The sequence below is a fragment of the Python bivittatus genome, unplaced genomic scaffold (genome assembly GCF_059951505.1).
Source record: "Python bivittatus isolate LINGU-HERP-01145 unplaced genomic scaffold, Pbiv_v1 ctg000070_np1212, whole genome shotgun sequence".
In the NCBI taxonomy this organism is placed as follows: domain Eukaryota; kingdom Metazoa; phylum Chordata; class Lepidosauria; order Squamata; family Pythonidae; genus Python; species Python bivittatus.
Window position 1 is genome coordinate 2,898,734 of NW_028277034.1, and position 19,178 is coordinate 2,917,911.

Here is a 19,178-nt window from a genome sequence, read left to right on the forward strand (position 1 = left end):
AGGAAGAATTAAGACAGAGGGAAACTGTTTCAATATATGGCCATCTCTGAAAGGAGAGGTAAAAAAAGTTTAGCTAGAAATACTGTGTATGACTTTGGATTGTGTGAGTGCAGACTAGCATCATTTTATGGTCTACCCATAGCTTCTGTATTTTTATTTAATTTATATGGCTGCCCAGTTCAGATACTGTGGCTCCAGGTATCATACAATAGATAAAAAATAAGTTAAAAATCTAACACGTTTATATTTAATTTTTTTTTCCAATGGGTGATATTTTCAAGTCATGCTTTATGATTGGAATGGCTCTATTTTTGTCTTCTTTGCTGCTAAATGTTTTGCATATGACTACATAAAGCTAAAAAGGTATTTTTATAGTCTCTTTTCCTTTTTATAAAATAAAGTTTGATTTTATTTATCACTTGTGAAACTGATCTATCTCCCAAAGGGAATGCAAAAGAAGGGTTGATTCCCTTGGCCACATATCCCAATACTACAGGATTAGGGAATCAATAGAATTTATTATCCTTTCTGCTTTTTTGTTTTTGTTTTTCATTTGCTAAAAAAGCAGCAGAGATTGTGGGAGCCCTCTCTCTCTCACCCAGTGGAATTAGTGGAAACACAGGTGGAACACAGGTGGTAGCAAGAGTAGCTATCATGCTTGTATACCGAAGCAGGAGGCAGAGATAAGGTGTGCGTATTCAGATCTGTACACTGTTAATATTACCTGGCCTGGTAATGAAACGTCTGCAGGAAGAGAAGCAAAGCACAGAGAACACTAAGAACCCAACAAAGATTCAGAAAAAATTTGGGTGAGGAGTTTTGAGACCTCCAACCTTTCACCAAATGGACTCAGCTACAATGAGAAATAAGCTCTCTACATCCCAAATCAGCAATCTCCTGGTCCTAATTTTATGATAATTCTGCAGAACAATTGTTAGTTTTTCCTCAGTTACATGGAAATGCAGAGAATCACATTGAATAAAGTTAAGTACCATTCAAAGGAATTAACATCATCCCCCATTTATATTTAAAAATTGTACAGTCCCCCAATGGGCGTTATATGTGCAACTGATTTAGTTCTTATGCTGACAAACATTATTCAAAACGTGGAGATTAGTAATATTTGAAAATTATGCTTCTTTTATTCCTAATCAGGAGACTGCTCAGATTCTACGAGTAGGGCCATAGGAGGTGGTCCCACATTTGCTACCGGTCATGAATCTTGATATCTGCACATTCATATGTAAATGAAATACAGAAAGAACAGGAGGGAGGGTAAACATAGGCCTTTATGTTCTCAAGAGACTAAGCACAATAAGAAGTCCTTCATGTCATTTTTGCAGCAATCAAAAACAGGTTGGTATGAACCATGCCTCTTGTATCTGGACCTTGAGAGTCAGACTCAGTTTTCTCCTAAAAGTTTCCTTTTGGAAAGTTATAACTACCTCTGAACAGACACCAAACTCCTATGTTAGGCTGTTTAGAGGTTAGGACTTTGGAGTAGGACCAGAATTATTTTCTACTAGCAATCACAGATGTGATCTGAATTATAACAGTGACTTAGCATTCATTTAAAACACAAAAAATACTATATTAAAAAGAGAAACACTGAATAAAACAGTAATATATATTAAATTATCATCATTACATTTGTTAAAATAATTGAAATAAAGTTGTGTGTTAATTTTTCAGTGTTGGAGTCTTCTTTGAAGGCTTTCATGCAACAAAAACAGGCAACAGTTAAGTAAGCACTGAAACTGAAAGAACATACTGGGGAAAATTCGCCCTAATGTCTAATACACGAATGATGATTAACTTATTTTTTTCCTCTCACACCTCTCTGATAAACAATGAAGCTACTTTCAGAAAGTATATTTGTCAGACATGAAAGAATTAAGGCTCAAATTATTAAAGAGAACTTTGTTTAACATCTCCCTGAGTCTCCTTGTCTCAGCCATGCATTGTATAAAAATAACATTCAGTCTCTTTGGTAGCAGATTATAACTCAAAGTTGTAGCTTTAAAAACAACAAGACACTTCACTTTTTAAAAACAGGGATCCCAAATAGCTGGATAAAAACCAGCAATGAAAGCAGTGAAACTTAAGGATCTGTGTGTTGACCTAAGATTAAATTCACATTTTTTTTCCGATTGAACGCTGCTTAAAATGTGAGATGGCTTAATGGCTCACAACCTCTCATAATGTAATTGTAAGAAACCATTACTGTGAGTGAAAGCCTAAGAAGATCTCCAAAGTTTTTTGGTGGGATTAGGCCACCTATGGAATCAAGAAATTTTTGCTAGGCCTTTTACCCATACACTCCCCCCTCCCCACTGTCACCCACTACAGCATTATTGCATGATTGTTCAAAATTTATTCTTATATGCTCCTTTTTACCTTCTCCTAATAAGGTTTAAACAAATACATGAGTGGTTTGATCACTTGCTTAGCAGCAACCCATTTCATCAGTTCCAAACTGTAATTTGTTACTGATAACATTCAGAAAATTCACCACTCTAGCTCTACTGGGTATTCTCCAACAAGGCAAGCTATACAATGGCCGATTTTCCCAGTTCGGAACTTATTAGTTTTTAGGTGGTTTTCACTGTCTTGTCTTGCTTTGATGCTTTCTTGGACAGATGACACCAATCCTTCTACTGAAAGATAAACAACGCTGTCAGCTCCTGAAGAAAAGAAAAAACAGTAACATTTCATTGAAGCTGCACTATTTTATAGTGCCTAAAAATCAAATTGCTTAACTCAAAAGATTTTCTATGTTTAGATCTTTAATAAGATATAGTAATTGGTAACTGTAGCATTAGAACTACTGACTTTACATATATGGTAAATTTGTACATGTACAGTACCTGTCTCTTTATTTACACTAATATTTTTTGTATTTTCTATAACTTTTTTTCTTTATACATCTTGAATTTATGTTGATTTAGATACTTGATAATGTTTGTCAATCATAGTTCAATAAAAACAATGAAAAAAGAACTAGACTTAAAATGTGATTTTATTAATCTTTTTATTTTCCAACTACATCATAATAACTATAAGAATTCCTGTATGTTTCAAGAGATATCCAAAGTGTAGAGCCAACACTAGCAAAGACCTGACACTGTTTAAATAGAGGGATCAGTTAGCATGGGTTAATCTTGATTATCATCAAACTTGCAATAAAAGCCTTCTGAGCGCTGCTGTTAGACCCACCTAAGCCAAAGATTTTGGTTTCCTGTACACCAGCTGCGTATGTATTGCCACTCTGCATTTCCAATTATAAACAGCAAAATATGCTGTTTGTCTTATTTAGATGAATGAAATAATGACCAAATATGTTAGCTACTCTAAATATTCCATATTAATAACAATCTAATATAATATTCTTAATTAACTAGCTACATGCATATAAATCTGCAGCACATTAATATATGCTTGTTTTATTAAAGGCATTAAGATATTAATATATGCAGAAAAATCAATGTTATAAATTCGTGTAAATCTCATTTAACCACAAAAATCTCTGCTGCTACGGTTGACCTGCGAATGGTTTTGTGTGTGTGGAAGTGCCAGGAAGAATTGTCCGCCAGGCACTGCCTCTTATACAACATAAAAAGTCCTTTGCGCCCTGTCCATTAGGAGGGAATGATGGAGAAAAAATAAAGTCTACCCCCATATAGAGCCTCGTAAATGTAAGGCTCTGGATGTGTCTTTGGCTACATCAGAGATTTTCTTCATTCAACAAGTAAAATTATCCATTCAAAATTAAGCAATTGATTTCCATTGAGCTTGCGGTAATCCCAATAAATCAAAACAAAATTGCAATCTCAATGTGTCTAAAAATTAGCATAATATTTCAGAGGAGGATTATGCTAGCTTTTACATGATCTGAAGAGAAACAGGTGAAACGGCTCAATTAATTTTCTTAAATGAATTTCTGCAATGCCTTATTTCATTAACCACCAACATAGCCTTATTAATTATTACTAGAACAACTAAGCTCTTATATATGTATTGCTACATCTGCTTTCTTTATTCTCTTCAATTTAGGATTGCATTTTATGCAATCTGAGGAAGCAGACTTGGATCCACAAAAGCTTTTGCTGTAATCACTCAATTCATCTTCAAGAAACTATTTTTGCTCCAGTAGACTAGCCCACCTATCTTTCTGAAACTTTTACTAACATTGAGTGAAAAATACAACACTTTACCTATGTAGCCTGCTAGATCTTGAAATTCCGGCCTGTTTGCAATAAGTTCTTCCTTTGTTGGAATGTTTATTCCCATATAACACGGAAATTTTATTGGAGGTGAAGCCACACGGATGTGCACCTGTTGGGGGAAATGCTATTATGATACTGGCAGTGTTTTAATTGTGTCATAATTTGCAATGGGCAACATGAACCAAGTTCAGATGCTACAAGAGAAGGGTAAGAACAGAAGAAACTGTTGAAGAATCAAATGGGTTTGCATCTCTTATTAGTGGAGAAGCAGCAGAGTATTGAGAGAAGAACAGCTAGTCATGAAGTGTCTCTTCCCTTCTTTCTCCCTCTGTTCTGATATGTTTACGTACCTCCTTAGCACCAGATTCTCTCAGTAGTTTAATTATGGGTGAAATAGTGTTGCCTCGCACAATAGAATCATCAATAAGGACAACTCGCTTTCCTCTGAAGTTGTCTGACAAGACTCCAAATTTTTTGGCCACTCCCAGCTGTCTTAACCTCATGTTTGGCTGAATGAAAGTTCTTCCTACATATCTGTTTTTGCAAAGCACTTCAATGTATGGTAAGCCACACTGAAAACAAGCAAACACAGTGATCAAAGTACATTTTTGGTGAAATAATTAAAAATACTTCTGCATCAAATACTGACAATTGGTTTGATATGAACTGGATTTTAATGCATTGCTTTGAACTGTACAAAGGAAAGGCCAAGTGCTAAAGGTCTGTATTAACAGTATTCCCTCTATTTCTCTGTTACATGGTTTATTCATTTGGTATTGTAATTCACAGTAAAGGTAACAGACACCCAAAGTAAATTTTTATAATTCATTTTATAATGATTTTATAATGTTTTATATTGAGCTCAAGTGGATCTTAAATGATAGTTAAAAAAAGATAACAATAACAACGGAGAGAGAGAGAGAGATACCTTTTGCGCATAGCCAAGTGCTGCAGGCGTTGCAGATTCTGGGACTGTGCTAACCAAATCTGCTTCAACTGGGGCTTCAATAGCAAGCTGTTGACCGCATCGCCTTCTTACAGAATATACCATCTGACCTATGAAGAATGAAAAACCTTGTGTGTGTTTGTGTATGTTAAATTTTTGAATTGGGCATAATTCTCTCTTCTACTTTTAAAAATCCACATCTACAGAGAGGTGAAGCTTCAAATCAGCTTATTGAGCAGGGCCTATCTAAGTTCCAACTACGTTGGCCAAGTCTTGTGAAAATGTGACCTAATATACTCAGATATTTTTAATTTACATAGCCATTCCCATATTATGCATCCTGGCCCCTGGTTCAAGAAATACCTATCAGGGCAAGACCAGGAAGCTGGAACTATATAGTCTTCAGTAAGATATCTTTAATGCTGGCATGCGTAAATATGAATCATGAAAACTACAGTATAATAGGAATTTCCCTCCCTCGTTTATATTGAGTTAATTAAGCAGACTTTCATTGAGGGATTTGAAATGCTTCTTCCCTGATTTCTCCCCACCTGGGCTAAGCTGCTCTTTATAATATAAGCTGTCAACTGACTCGCCTGCAAACTTGATTGTTTATGTCTGTGTTTTCTTCAATTCCTTTCCCAAGCCCCCACAATCTCTATTAATACTTCACAATCCAACACTCCACCTACAAATACCGCAATTCCACCCTTTGCTTGTAGAGAAAGCAATGGAATTTACAAAGAATTGAAATGCCTTTCAACTAATGATGTCATATTGTTAAATAATGCTATGTAATTCCATACACATTCTGAAGGCCTTGCCCTTGATTCTATAATACGGTCAACATTGTCATAATGTTTGTTTTGTGACATTTTCCTAGAGTACCCAGGAAAATGTAAAGGATTGTTTGGAAGATCTGTAAAATTTTTAAAGTCTAAAATAATGTATCCCAAATCAAAGAAGATTTGGGAATAGTTTACCTTCAAAGATGCTATCTGGCCTTGCAAAGTACACATATTCAAAAATGCAGAATGCTGATGGATCTCCTTCAGGTCTGGGTACAATATCTAATGTTTGGACATCGTATCTGGATATTTTCACAATCTCTCCAGGCATGACTTCCCGGTAGTATCTTGAAAGTATAGTTGTACATGTTAAACATCCCAATTGCTTTGTTTAGAAACACTGGTATTGTAAAAATCATTGGTTATAGAGAAATACTATGCTTTCACATTGGAAAGACAATAGCGTGTGCTTTTTCAAAAGAGCAAGAATGTCTATGAAAATCTACATTTATTCCTTACTTTGTCAGACTTCTTTTACCATTATTCTGCTTTTATTACTATTAATTAAATTTATACCCCCCCTTATAACTGAAGGGCAAATTTTTAAAATTATTTTCTCAAATTCTAAAAGAACTTACTTCCTCCTTAACAGTGAAATATGGATTGGGTTAAAAAGAGAAAATTCACTGCTCTTTGAGCATACAAATGATCAGTCAGTTAAAAGAAGCAAATAAAATATTTTCTTATTCTATGTACATAAACAGTAGCATGAGATTCAGGAATTAATCGTTTATTAATAATTAGTTTTCACAGATTATTTCATTATTTATCTTTTAAGTATAGCTCCAATCAGTGACTCAGTGTAATGTGGATTTTTCAGGCCAAATGCTATATTGTCTTAAAACTAAATACTGCTGTACTTCAATGTGGCAGATGCCAAGTGTCCAGTTCTGGCTTAAACAATGAAGAAATTACCAATTTGCTTTTAATTCTTCTGTAAAGAAATGAATTATGAACTTACTCTGCACCAATTGATAAAAAGCTACAGGATTCTGAAGAAACTACCCAGCCTTCAGTTTCAGCATTATTCTTCCCTGTAACAGAATTCAACAATAATAAAAGTAATGTGTTCACAATTCTAGGAACCTTATCGCTGTCTGTTTAACTTTACACATTGCATTCATTGTGGCTGCAGCTGCTGTTTTCTACAGTGAAACTGAAGTGGGAAGGGTAAAGAAGCTTACTTAAACAGGCAATAGACATTTGTAGGATGTAATGAGCACAATGGAACTTCCCAAGATACATCCAATTGCCTGGTCAAAATATGTTATTTACACTTTTCATAGTGATGGCAATAAAAAAATTGATATGACTACAGCAAGTGTGAAGTGAAAAGTGTGAAAGTAACTTAAGCTAACCGGTGACTGGCTGGTCTAGATATCAAAGGTTCTTTTCCAAAATTTAAATCTAGAACAAATAAATGTCAAAATATTTCTGGAAATAGATTAATGTACTCAAATTAAAGGGTACGTTGATACTTTTGATCATGTTCTTGTCTCTCTCATGGTTACCAAAAATGTTTATTTTAAAATATTCCAAATGTTACAGACTAATCCTAAACATTCCCACTGCATACATTTTTACATCAGGATTTAATTTAATATGGCGCATAACAGCATGTTACTTTCACTGGAGAACAGGTCAGAAACTTAAAGATAGGTGACCTTCCCATACTTATTTACCATATGTAGCATTTACAGTTTTAAGATGAAAGAGAGGTTGTACACTGATTAAAAAACAGGACTTGAGAAAGGTAACAGTATTTTAAAACGAACATACTTTCAGCTATCTAAGCCAGTGTTGTCCAAACTTGGCCCCTTTAAGATGACTGGACTTCAACTCCCAGAATTCCCCAGCATGGCTGGCTGGGGAATTCTGGGAGTTGAAGTCCACTCATCTTAAAGGGGCCAAGTTTGGACAACACTGATCTAAGCAGAGTCCTTGTAGGAACATATTACGCACAGGGAAACTATACCTTTTCCACTGATATCACCTACTGGAACAAGGCGGCCAATGCAAAGAGGACGGTTCCCATAGGGATCGCGAACTGCATAGATAATATCTTTATGCATCATCAGAAGTGAATATGAAGTGGGTGTTTCATTCATCAAATTTTTAATCCTGAAATATGAAAGCTTATTTAATACAGTTCTTATTTCAAGGATTCCAACAAGTACAGAGGTGGTCTTGCGTAAATGGAGGTCTGTTATTGATTTTAATTCTTCTCTCACAAGCCAGATGCTTTACCTTGCTACCCAGTCTGGTGTATCATCTTGCTCTAGAGGAGGGGTGAATGCCAGCAGTTGAGTAATCAGTTCGCTATCAGAACTGGTAGATAATCCCACTCCATGACGCATTAGCTACATAACAAAAGACAAAGGATTATTACATGTAATTACAGTACAGATTATCTGAATGTATGTATATGTGTGTATCCTGAAACACATTTGTATATAATGATACTTCAGGAATGTAAAGAATTCAGCAGAATGCCAGTGGGGACAGCTAAGTGAATCCAGATGACAATGTAATTAATTTAGCACTATGTGCAGATGGTGAACTCTTATTCAGCATGGGTGATGCAAAAGTTGATGTTATGGTTATGCTGACTGTTATCAATATAACATATTGACAACGTATTACAGTACAGTATTGTGTTAAGTTATATTATCCATTCTAACAGGCACTGAAACATTTGTTTCAATATTAACAATAACAGATATGGTTTGATCAAAGATGTAGTGGCTAGACATAGAAATAGTTGCCATTTCCAGTTATAATTAAGAGGGTTTTTTTTTAAAACTTAAAAAAAATTGACTGAAAAGCCTGTATTATTAGGAAAAAATATGGAAGAAGTTTTTGGCAACTTTAGCAAAGGAAAGAAGTATGCACGGTCTTCAGTTTTTCAGAGAATGGGAAATAGTAAGCAACATGGATCAAAAAGATACAAGACAGGATTAGATAGGTACTTATTTTAGCATATAACTTTTGTATTCCACATTTCTGTTTCATAGAATGTTTATGAAAAATCCTTATGAGACTATAAGGCCATCATTTCTTATTATGAATTACTATCTTAATTAGAGAGCGTAGTGCAGTGGTTAAGATGCTGAACTAGGAGCAGAGAGAATTGAGTTCTAGTATCTCCTTGGGCATGGAAACCAGCTTGGTTATTTTGGGCCAGACAGTCTCTCTCAGTCCTAGACTGGGAAGTTGAAAAACATCTACCTACCAACCCACGCCAGCATAGTAAATAATGGTATATAACCTTCAACTTATCAATTTATTTATAAATGGCATTTATAGGCCACCCAACTCAGAACAATCCAATGGAGAGATCTTCACCCTACCGTGGACTGATTCAAGTTGACAACAATAATATATTAATTAAGGAAGAATAGCCATAGTTTGATTAGTGTTCACCAAATTGTTATGCAAATTCTCTAATTTCTGCCAATGGATGTTAAATGTACGTCTTCTCAGTCATATTCAGAAGCCACACAAAGTAAATTTCCAGATTTATTTCTTTGACAGTTTGCTTCATTCACAACTACAGATCTGAAGTGAACTAAACTGCACTCAAAGAAATAAACACAGGTTTGTGTTGTAGTGGTGGAGAATGAATTAGAGTCGAACAAGAAGCTGACTGGCCACCTTTCTCTTCTCACCCAACTTCCTGCTTGTGATGGATCAAGGGGACAGAGAATAGGCAGGCCATATCTATAGCCCTTAGACTTATGGGGCTGTTTACTGTCACCTGGCTAGACATGGTATACCTAAAGAGAATGCCTTTCAGGCACCCAAATGGGAGTGTCGTCTGAGGGAGGATGTGCGAGTGTTGAATGCATGAGTGACTGCATTCTGAATGAGAGGGGGACAGGAGGAAGAAGTGAACTTCAGGTGACTGAGAAGATAAAGGGAAACCTTCACAGGGCTCAGACTTGCTGCTGTGGATTAGGGTTAAATTTAGGATCCAGGTTCCCTTTCTTCCATCTGATCTCAATCGCTACACCTGATCCAATCTGATGAATTCTGATTGCACCTTTAAAATTATCTCTGCATCTTATTATTACCAGGTGGTTATATACCCTCTCTATTATGGGTGAATTTACTGTCCTCTTCTGCTTCCTCATTTTAGGAAGACTGATTCCTACCTTCCTCCTCAGTCGCATAGCATTTGTAAGCTCCCCATTGTGGGCGACTGCAATCTTCCCATGCAAAGTTTCCACAACAAATGGTTGACAGTTATCAAGGACAGAGACTCCAGAGGTAGAGTATCTTGTATGGCCAATTCCAAGATTTGAGACATAGAGCTTCTTCAGACTATCTTCGCTGAACACGTGATTAACAAGACCCATTCCCTGTGAACAAAAAGGAAATGGGATGGATCATCTTAAACAGAACTTCCAGTATTGCTTACAGCAGATAGCAGTGTAAAACTAATTGCTTTGGGCTAATTTAGAAGAAAAAGCTCTACTCAATTGTAATGTTTCATGATTCAAATAAGACTACAAATATCTAATTAATTAAAACTAATTTTATTCACATCTTTTTCTACCATCAGATCTTTCTAGTCAAATTTCTGTTCAATAAATGCACTGTTTATCCAACTATTGAAAGCCCAGATTTTTTTCCTTCTTTCTGGCATATCCCTGGCTGAAAATACTTCTACTAATAATAACAACAATCTTTATCACAGTTGTTTCGTGACTGGGAAAGTGCCACCTCTCTAAATCAAGCTGGAAAGATTAGGTTTGTATAAATATCATGGACAAATCTTAGCTATTTTCTATGCAGTTATTTTTGTTCTGCTTTTTAGATAAAATATTGTCTTTTAAACCGATTCACACCAGTGAATTAATTAATTAATTAATTAATTAAAAGAAAAGCTAGGATCTGGAAAATGTAGTTTCAATATTTTGGGACTTCACTGGGTCAGAAAATAGTAGCAGTAGAAGATGGAAGAAGGGGGTAAATTCTAGGATTTCATTTGAGTGTTTAATCTTAATTCAGTTTTATGTCTTAATTTTATTACTATACTGAGAAAATCAGAGTCTCAGAACTAAGTAAGCAAACAAGTAAATAAAGAAAAGAAATACTGAATGGACATTGTCAACTCTTTTTACTAATTTATATCTTACTCTACATCATCATCATGACAGAAATGGAATGCTTTGACCATGATTGCACCTGTCTGAAAGGAATAGCAAATCCTCAATTTAGTGCAGTAAAGGGGAAAGATTATTCCTTAAAATCGAATATCTGTTAAAAGATTCTTGTACATGAGAAAGCTTACTTTACTGATAACAGTGAAAACTGATTTTGAGGGAGAAGCTGCAAACATTGTCCAGACTTGGTTGGGGCCAAGTTATTATAGCTTGACATCTGGTCATAACACAGATTGAGCAGATTTTGCATGACAAATTTGACATTTATTCATTTAATTTAATTTAATTTAATTTACAAGACTTATATGGCAAGTGTCTCATACAATGACTCTAGATGGCTCACAACAATCCATAAAAACATGGCTAAAAACAAAAGTACCATTCCTCCCAGGTGTCAGACCAAACATCATCCCAGCTCAATCCCCACCTAGTCCAATGCTTGGGGGAAGAATCAGATCTTCACAGCTCTCCGGAAGGCTAAAAAGGGTAGGGATTCCTCTGATCTCTGCTGGGAGGCTGTTCCCACCTCCCATCAGATGGCAACATTTAAAGGAGAGGACCTGGAGCACACCCACCCTATCTAATCTAGGCAGATACCCTCAGGGAAGGGCAGTCCTGCAAGTAATCTAGCCCTACACCATGTAAGTCTTTAAAGGTGATAACCAGCACCTTGAACTGCATTGGGAAAGCAACTAGAAGCCAGTGCAGCCCATGCAGCAGTGGTGTTGCTTGGGTGAACCATGGGTGCCACTGCATTCTTAATCAGTTGTAGCTTCTGGATGGTTTTCAAGGGCATCCCCATTGTAGTAATCCAAATGGGAGGTGACTAAGACATCCCTTAAACTGAGTCTGTTCAATCAAGGGTTTATAATACATGCAAATACTGATACATGTTATCATTTTCTAAATATTTTTTCACATACCTTGTGAGAAAATTATGTTCAATGGCTACTTTATAATGCTATTTATAAGATTTTGATGGTTATATTTATGAGAATTATAAATTAAAAATTGAGTTTTAAAATCCTGCACAGACTGCTGTCATGTTTACATCAAATATATACACAATGAAATATTTTGAGTTCCCTCAGCATTCATTTTTAAACAAAGAAAGCAAATTAGAGTAATAGCCACATCTTCTCCCCGCCCCCCCCCCCCCCCCGGAAGACCTGAAGGACTAGACTGGGGACAGATCCTTGTAGAGAAAATCTACTTATGAGGTTGCTAAAGCCAACACCAATTTGATATATCATCATCATCATCATCATCATCCTCATCCCTCCAGAAACATGAGACAAGCTTCCAATATTACCTTGTGCACTTTGAAAGAATGGGCTGATTCTCCATCACTTGTCACAATCCCTGCACTCTCTTGGCCCCTATGAGAAAAGGAAGAGCAGGTGAGAAATCTTCATTTCTGAGACCGGACCTTTATGTAACCAAAAAGGTCCTTGGTTGAGGGATTTTTACAGGTTTTGAGGGGACCCCAAGATTTGCAAAATATTTTCTAAAGAATTGTAAGAAAATAACTCTTCCTTCTAAAACAAAAACAAAAACCACACATGAACAAGTACAATAAATGAAAACAGCTAGTGGGGAATGGGGAAATGGAAAGGAATATTCTATAAAAAATGTTGGTTAATTGGAATTCTAAAGAAAAGTACTCTGCAATATTTGATTGGAGATCCCATTTGTCCTGCTAAGTTCTAACATTGAATATGTTATCATGGCCTACACACACCCCTTGAACTTTGGTTCTGCAGTTATCAGAGAGGCATACATTTTCATGAGGAAAATACCCCCCCATATGTGACCTTTGGCTTTACACATCTAAAAATTGGGAGGCAGAACTCTTAAGCACCAAAAAAATAACCTAGAAACCCAAGATCTGAGCACCTGGAGTCATGACACTGCCTTTTAATGCCATTTATGGCCCCCAACTGCTAAAAATATATATATAATGAACTGTAGCTCTCAAAAAAGCCTATCTGTAACCCTAGCTTCATCATATAATTTTTTTACATGAAAAATTTCCCTGGAAATAATATCTATCACATCATGAATTTAAGACTACTATTAACTTTTTTGTGTCCTAAGTAAAAAAAAGACTAAACTTAGTTTGGCAGGTCAGCAAAGGTGTTCTTGCAATAGTAGCCTAGAGCATCATTTAAAAAGAAGAAGAAGAAGAATCTTAAACCTGACCCCCCCTCTAGTCCCTCTAACAGCAACAGAGATTTTTTACTCCCCAAATTACTCTTGGCATGCATCCCTATCAGAGAGGTAGTTGGGCAATGGCTTGGAAGGCTGCCTACTGCTTCATTCAAAGCTTACTCCCTCCTTCCTGGACGTGGGACCCAGAGCTGAATGTATGTATATAGCCACCCAGTGCAGGTATGTGTATGCACACACACAGATACCATAAAGGAAGAGCAGAAAAACATGAACTTTACTTAGTTACACAGAAGAAAATATACATGTTTCCTATGACTATGAATGGTAAAAGGGTTGGAAAGAATTTGAGAAGCCACATTTTACATGCTTTCCTTACTATGTTATTTTTTAATAGCAATTTTATAAAAAATTACAATTGCAAAAATAAAAACTAAACAAACTAAAAAAATAAAAGAATAAAAAATAGAAGGTGCAGAAAAGAAAAAAATAGAAAGACAAGAAAAATATAAGAATATAGTAAAGAAAAAGAAAAGAAATAACTTCTCCCTTCATCATAAGTATAAACAATTTTAGTAACTTATCACCTTCTCTTAAAATACAACAAATGATCTCTTCTTCCCATATCCCATATCTTATTTATAAACAAATCCTTAAAGCCTCGTCATTTCAGTCCTGATCAAAAAAGCCCATTAATGGTTACCAGAGATAACATATTTTAACCTTGATCAAATAAACCAACTTTATATGCCTTCCTTTTACTTTTAACAATCTTGATCTTTAGTCGCTTCAAATAATGTCCCAGAACCTGATTTCTTTTCATTTTTTCTTTGTCCCTTCTCACAAAATTCTTCAAAGCTTCAACAAACCTCATTTGTAAATCCAATATAGAAAAATCATCCAGGTCACTCTCTTGGTTTGCTATTTGTATATCCTTTTTAATTATTAAGGCATTAGCTGGTTTCTTTTGTATGTCCAGTGTAGCATCTTTTTCCCTATCATTCTTGTAGCCTGTGATTTTTAAATCCACTTTCAAATCAGTCTCAATCTGGTAAGGTAAAACTCATTCCTCTTCCATAACATCTTTTAAACACTATCTATAGAGGCAGACAAGGGGACGCGGTGGCGCAGTGGCTTAATGATGCTGAAAGTTGCTGGCCAGAAATGGTCGACGCTTCAGCGGTTCGAGTCCAGCCTTTGCGTTAGCAGGATGAGCTCCTGTTTCCTCCTCAGTTCCTATCAACCCAACAGTTCGAAAACTCACGTGAGTAGATAAATGGGTACTCCCACTCCGGTGGAAGGAAAAATGCTGGCAGCGCCTTGCAAAAAGGAGTTGGGAGCAGTTGCTGGTAAGTGTGAAAAACCGTGCACGCCCGAAAAGGGCACGAAGCAACAGAAACCCCGCCTCCTGCGCACGCCAGCTGGGCTCTGCTCTAGGAAGGAGGCTCTGGCAAACCACTTCCGAAACACTTGCCTTGAAAACTGCAAGGACTCGTCCACGCAGTCACTGCAGAGTCGGTAATGACTGAGCGCAGATTAAAAAAAAAAAAAAATAGAGGCAGACACTTTTAAAATAAACTTCTGGGTCCATTGTTCAAAAATATCCTTCATTATGCCCAATGTTAAAATATTTTGCTTCATTCTGTATTAGAAAGTTGAGTTGGAGTTTTCTTCTCTTTTAATTGTAATCTTTAATTTCTTCTAGTTCCCTCTAGTGTCCAACCTTCAAAGTCTCATCCTATCACATTTTTTTAAAGAAAATAATTCTAAACAAAAGCATTTTCCCACGGGAAGGATTCTTATAATTCCAAAATCTTATTTCAAATCTGTCTGGACCCTTAGTCCATTAGTAACTTTCCAAAATCAACATTCTAATTACCCTTTTGCTGTTTATTCCCCCCCCCCCCATTTTTTTAAAGTCTTTAAACTTGCATTTAGAACTTCTTTTGCTAAGGATTGAAGGAAACTCACCCAGTGTTTTCAGACTTGTCAATACATTCCTAATAGCTTACGAGCAGTTAACAAGCAATTTCTGAAAGTGGTTAGAAAAGGAAGTATGCAAACCCACTGTCCTTTTTGAAGGTGCCAACCATGGTTTGAGCAAAAAGATGACTATTCTCTCATTTCCCACAGCTCTAAACCTGCCAAAGACCACTGTTTTGCAGAATCCTTGCAAAGAACAACTGTCTGGAACACTTGTGGGTGATCTCAAGTCCTCTCCTTGTCAAGAGAGGAATTATGAAGAGATTATCTACTCGCTAGCTCTTCATTCTGCCACAGTTGTCGACTCTGCTTTTAGCAGAGCTCTCTTCAGTTCACCATTTCTTCCCCGGAAGTCGCTTTCCCTACTATGTTAGAGGTTGGCACAGGTAGAGGTGTGGCTTGACTTCCAAGTACTTAAGAGTGCTTGGAAGATAGCTTACAGCACCATTTCCCAATCTGATGCCTTCCATATCATGTTGGACCACAATTCCCAGAATTCCAGGCAGCATAGCCATAGGTCTCACTATATCTGGAGAACCTCAGATTAATTGGAATGTCATGCTCAAAGCATTCAGTCAAGAATCCTAGATTAAAGCATCTTTAGCTGGGGGAAGAGAAAGAAAGGCATTTCCTTTTCCAGATTCCTTTCCCTACTTAGAATCCTTCTATAAAATGAACCTGTTGGCTAGCTGTTTTGCTGCCATGGCAACATCTCCCAAGTATTATGGAATACCAAGGCTCCTTTGTTGGCAAGTATGGTATTACCCAGAGGGATCTCAATTAACACCTGAGATAGTTGCATTATATTACCTCTGGGAATGCTTTGAAGTGGAAACACATAGTTATGCAGAACCCAGATTGACCATAGGGAAAAAAAACACTTAAAAAGAGAAAATATATAGAGAGAGGTTTCTTTCCAAAATATCTTCTATATTCAAATAAAATGTTAGATAACAACTGAAAATGCAGATTTTAATTGAAATAATTTGCAAATAAAGCTAAAATTAATATTGCTGTGATATCTAATTTTCTAATAAGAGGAATCTTCTATTTGTAAAGGATGTAATGTATTTGCTCTAGACAATACAAAAGAGTACAGACGTGTTTTCCACACAAATTTGATCTTAATTTCCTTGGTTTGCTTTTAGTACATTATACTTGATTCACTCAGAAGACTAGTGAAGTGGAACTATTACTGAACATCGCTGAATGCTCAGAATTCAAATTACAGCTATTCCATTTGTTAAGAATCACAAAAGGCTCTGTGAATGCAAATAAAGCATTTAGGAAAGGGGTGTGTGTGTGTGTGTGTGTGTGTGTGTGAGAGAGAGAGAGAGAGAGAGAGAGAGAGAGAAATTATGATTCACAGTTTTAAAAGGGATTCTAAACCATGTAAACAAATATTTTATGGAAACTGAAGGCATTACTTGCTAGCAAATCCAAATGGAATCAGGGTGCAAATCTTCAGCAATTCATTCCAAACAAAATTACAGCATATCGTGTGTGTGTGTGTACATATATATTTATACATACATACATACATACTGCCATGTATGTTGGACAACACCTCCCATCATCCTCAGCACCCAGCTAGGCTTGTTATCAATGCATCTGGAGGGGGCCAGATGGAAGAAAGCTCATTTAGAGCTCTCATTTATACTAAGAGCAGAGATTATATTTAAAGCCCGTTGCATAACGAAGGTTACAGAATGCATTCTATCTCTGGAATTATGCTTAATTTCTGCGAACCAGAAAACAGCTTATTTGGGGTGCCAATGATTAACAGACTTTGCAATCATTTGTGCCCGAACTGCTTTATTTTCTTGCCTCTAAGACGGAACCTGCTTATTTGGCAGTTTCTCAAGTTACTCCCCTCAGGCAGCTTGAGCCAGTAAAACTGGATCCTTTCATCTCTGTGGAGCTTACTGACAATCAGCCGTCTGGTTTCCTAGGAAACACAATCTTGGCTAGAAATAGTGAATCATTTCCAGGTCACTTTCAACATGGAGAGTGGAGCAGGAAGGCACTGGACTGAAGAGGAGGTTAAAGCCTTGCTAAGCGTCTGGTCAGAAAAAAATATCAGAAAGCAACTCCATGGGACCTTACGGAATAAAGGAATATTTATTTACATTGCTAAAAGGCTTCAGGAGTTGGGGATCTGCAGAGACTGGAAACAGTGTCGGGCAAAGTATAAAAACCTGAAATATGAATATAGAACAGTTAAATATGCCCACAACTCAGGAGATGCTACAAAGACCATGAAGTTCTTTCATGAGCTGGATGCCATATTGCAACATAAACCTGTCACCCAGTTAACAGAGGAGGAGAACCGCAGGTGTTCAGCAAATGACATCATAAATGGCACCAAGGAGAACAATGAAGGTAAAAAAAACCCACCCCAAACTCTTTTTCTTATTATTGTTGTCTAAGATACATACAGGCTTGTGGAACTCAAACCCATATAATGCACTGCAGATGACATAGTTGGTAGAACAAACTGACTTAATGCGCTCCCTTATCTGTGTATGTCTGTGGGGGGGGGGGCGAGAGGGAGGGTGTCTGCTCCTGAACGTTTCTATAAATAACATAAACCTAAGTTAAACCAGCTGCTGGAGCTAGCTAGTCTCATAAGCCGAATTCCTCTAAAGGAAAACAAAATCAAAACAAAAGACTAAGGGCCTCCAAACTTCTGCTGGTTTTTATTGCTCTTTATCTGTAACATTTCGTGCCATTTTATAGCTGCATTGCTAGGAATGAAGAGAAAATATTGGGCCACAAGCAATGTATGTAATTTCTGTCCCTCTCAGTGATATATTTATGCTCTGCTAGAATTTAAGCAAAAGGACCAAAAATGTAAATCACCTGCTAGGGGTGATGGAAACATGTTATTCCTTTTGAAATATCATTTTTCCTAGAGATTTATCATCTGCTAATGGACTACATTATAAACATTTAAAATACATTATAGCTCTTTTAAAGTCACTTGGTGATTAGCTGCTGAGGTGGCAACCTTCTAAAAACTATGTTTACAAGAGTTTTGCATATTTGTATGTGATATATTTTGCTTGCCTGCTGGAATCAGAAAATATTTTTTCGGGAAAGCAAAAAAAAGAAGAAGAAGAAGAAGAAGAAGTTAGGAAGGAATAAAGAAAAAACAGCCCCAAACCAAATCAAGCCACTTGACAAAAGTACTTATTGTTAATAAATAAGAGCATGCACAAATTATTATCCCATAAAGCTTTCAAATATCAGTTTGTAACCACAGGATGAAATTTTCTTTAAAACATGATCAGGGGAGTAATTTAAAATTTCTCGTTTTCTTTTGAGAACACTTGGTTAAATATCTGACTGTAATAAGAACCCAAAAAAAATCCCCAGAAACCTTGCAATGCATATTAATTTAATGTCTTAAATTAATAGCATAAAACCACTGGATTTTTTAAAACTAGCTTTAAATAATGCAACATTCTGCAGTAAAAGGGGGGGGGCACAAGTTGAACCCTGTGTCTATATAAATAGTCTAGTCTTTTGCTCCAGGTTTTGGGGGTGAGGGGATAGAGGAGAACCACATTTTCCACTTGTTTTCAGAGTTTGTCACATTCCAACTTATAAATTATACACAAAATTTTCTGAAATCTATGAAGAAAACCCAAATCTTTTTCCTCTTTTAAGGAGTTTATGAATATAGATCATGTTTATACACGTTTGCTGGAAAAACAGTACTGTACAAGAATGAAATTCTTGACCAATACTTCCATCAATTATTTTTTTAAATCTCTAAATAAATCTATTAATTATTATATTATCCCATCCCTCCATTAAACAGCTACAGCAGCTT

General features: G+C 36.3%; 2 protein-coding genes across 6 annotated transcripts in view; one reads left to right on the forward strand and one right to left on the reverse strand.

Moving 5' to 3' along the window:
- Positions 1-1,271: 1,271 nt before the first annotated feature.
- The window catches only part of PPAT (phosphoribosyl pyrophosphate amidotransferase), a 52,183-nt gene continuing 34,276 nt past the window's right edge, over positions 1,272-19,178 (reverse strand). The window contains exons 2-11 of the mRNA XM_088131071.1: positions 12,501-12,567; positions 10,175-10,381; positions 8,268-8,380; positions 7,996-8,141; positions 6,982-7,054; positions 6,156-6,307; positions 5,155-5,282; positions 4,577-4,798; positions 4,215-4,335; positions 1,272-2,684 (exon numbers count right to left, since the gene is read on the reverse strand). Coding sequence (XP_087987197.1) covers positions 2,509-2,684; positions 4,215-4,335; positions 4,577-4,798; positions 5,155-5,282; positions 6,156-6,307; positions 6,982-7,054; positions 7,996-8,141; positions 8,268-8,380; positions 10,175-10,381; positions 12,501-12,567 — 1,405 coding nt within the window. The 3' untranslated portion in view covers positions 1,272-2,508. The remainder of the gene's footprint in view (positions 2,685-4,214; positions 4,336-4,576; positions 4,799-5,154; positions 5,283-6,155; positions 6,308-6,981; positions 7,055-7,995; positions 8,142-8,267; positions 8,381-10,174; positions 10,382-12,500; positions 12,568-19,178) is intronic.
- The window catches only part of PAICS (phosphoribosylaminoimidazole carboxylase and phosphoribosylaminoimidazolesuccinocarboxamide synthase), a 50,516-nt gene continuing 48,666 nt past the window's right edge, over positions 17,329-19,178 (forward strand). For all 5 annotated transcript variants that reach the window (XM_088131023.1, XM_088131041.1, XM_088131036.1 and 2 more), the window contains exon 1: positions 17,329-17,722. In XM_088131023.1, coding sequence (XP_087987149.1) covers positions 17,344-17,722 — 379 coding nt within the window. In that variant the 5' untranslated portion in view covers positions 17,329-17,343. The remainder of the gene's footprint in view (positions 17,723-19,178) is intronic.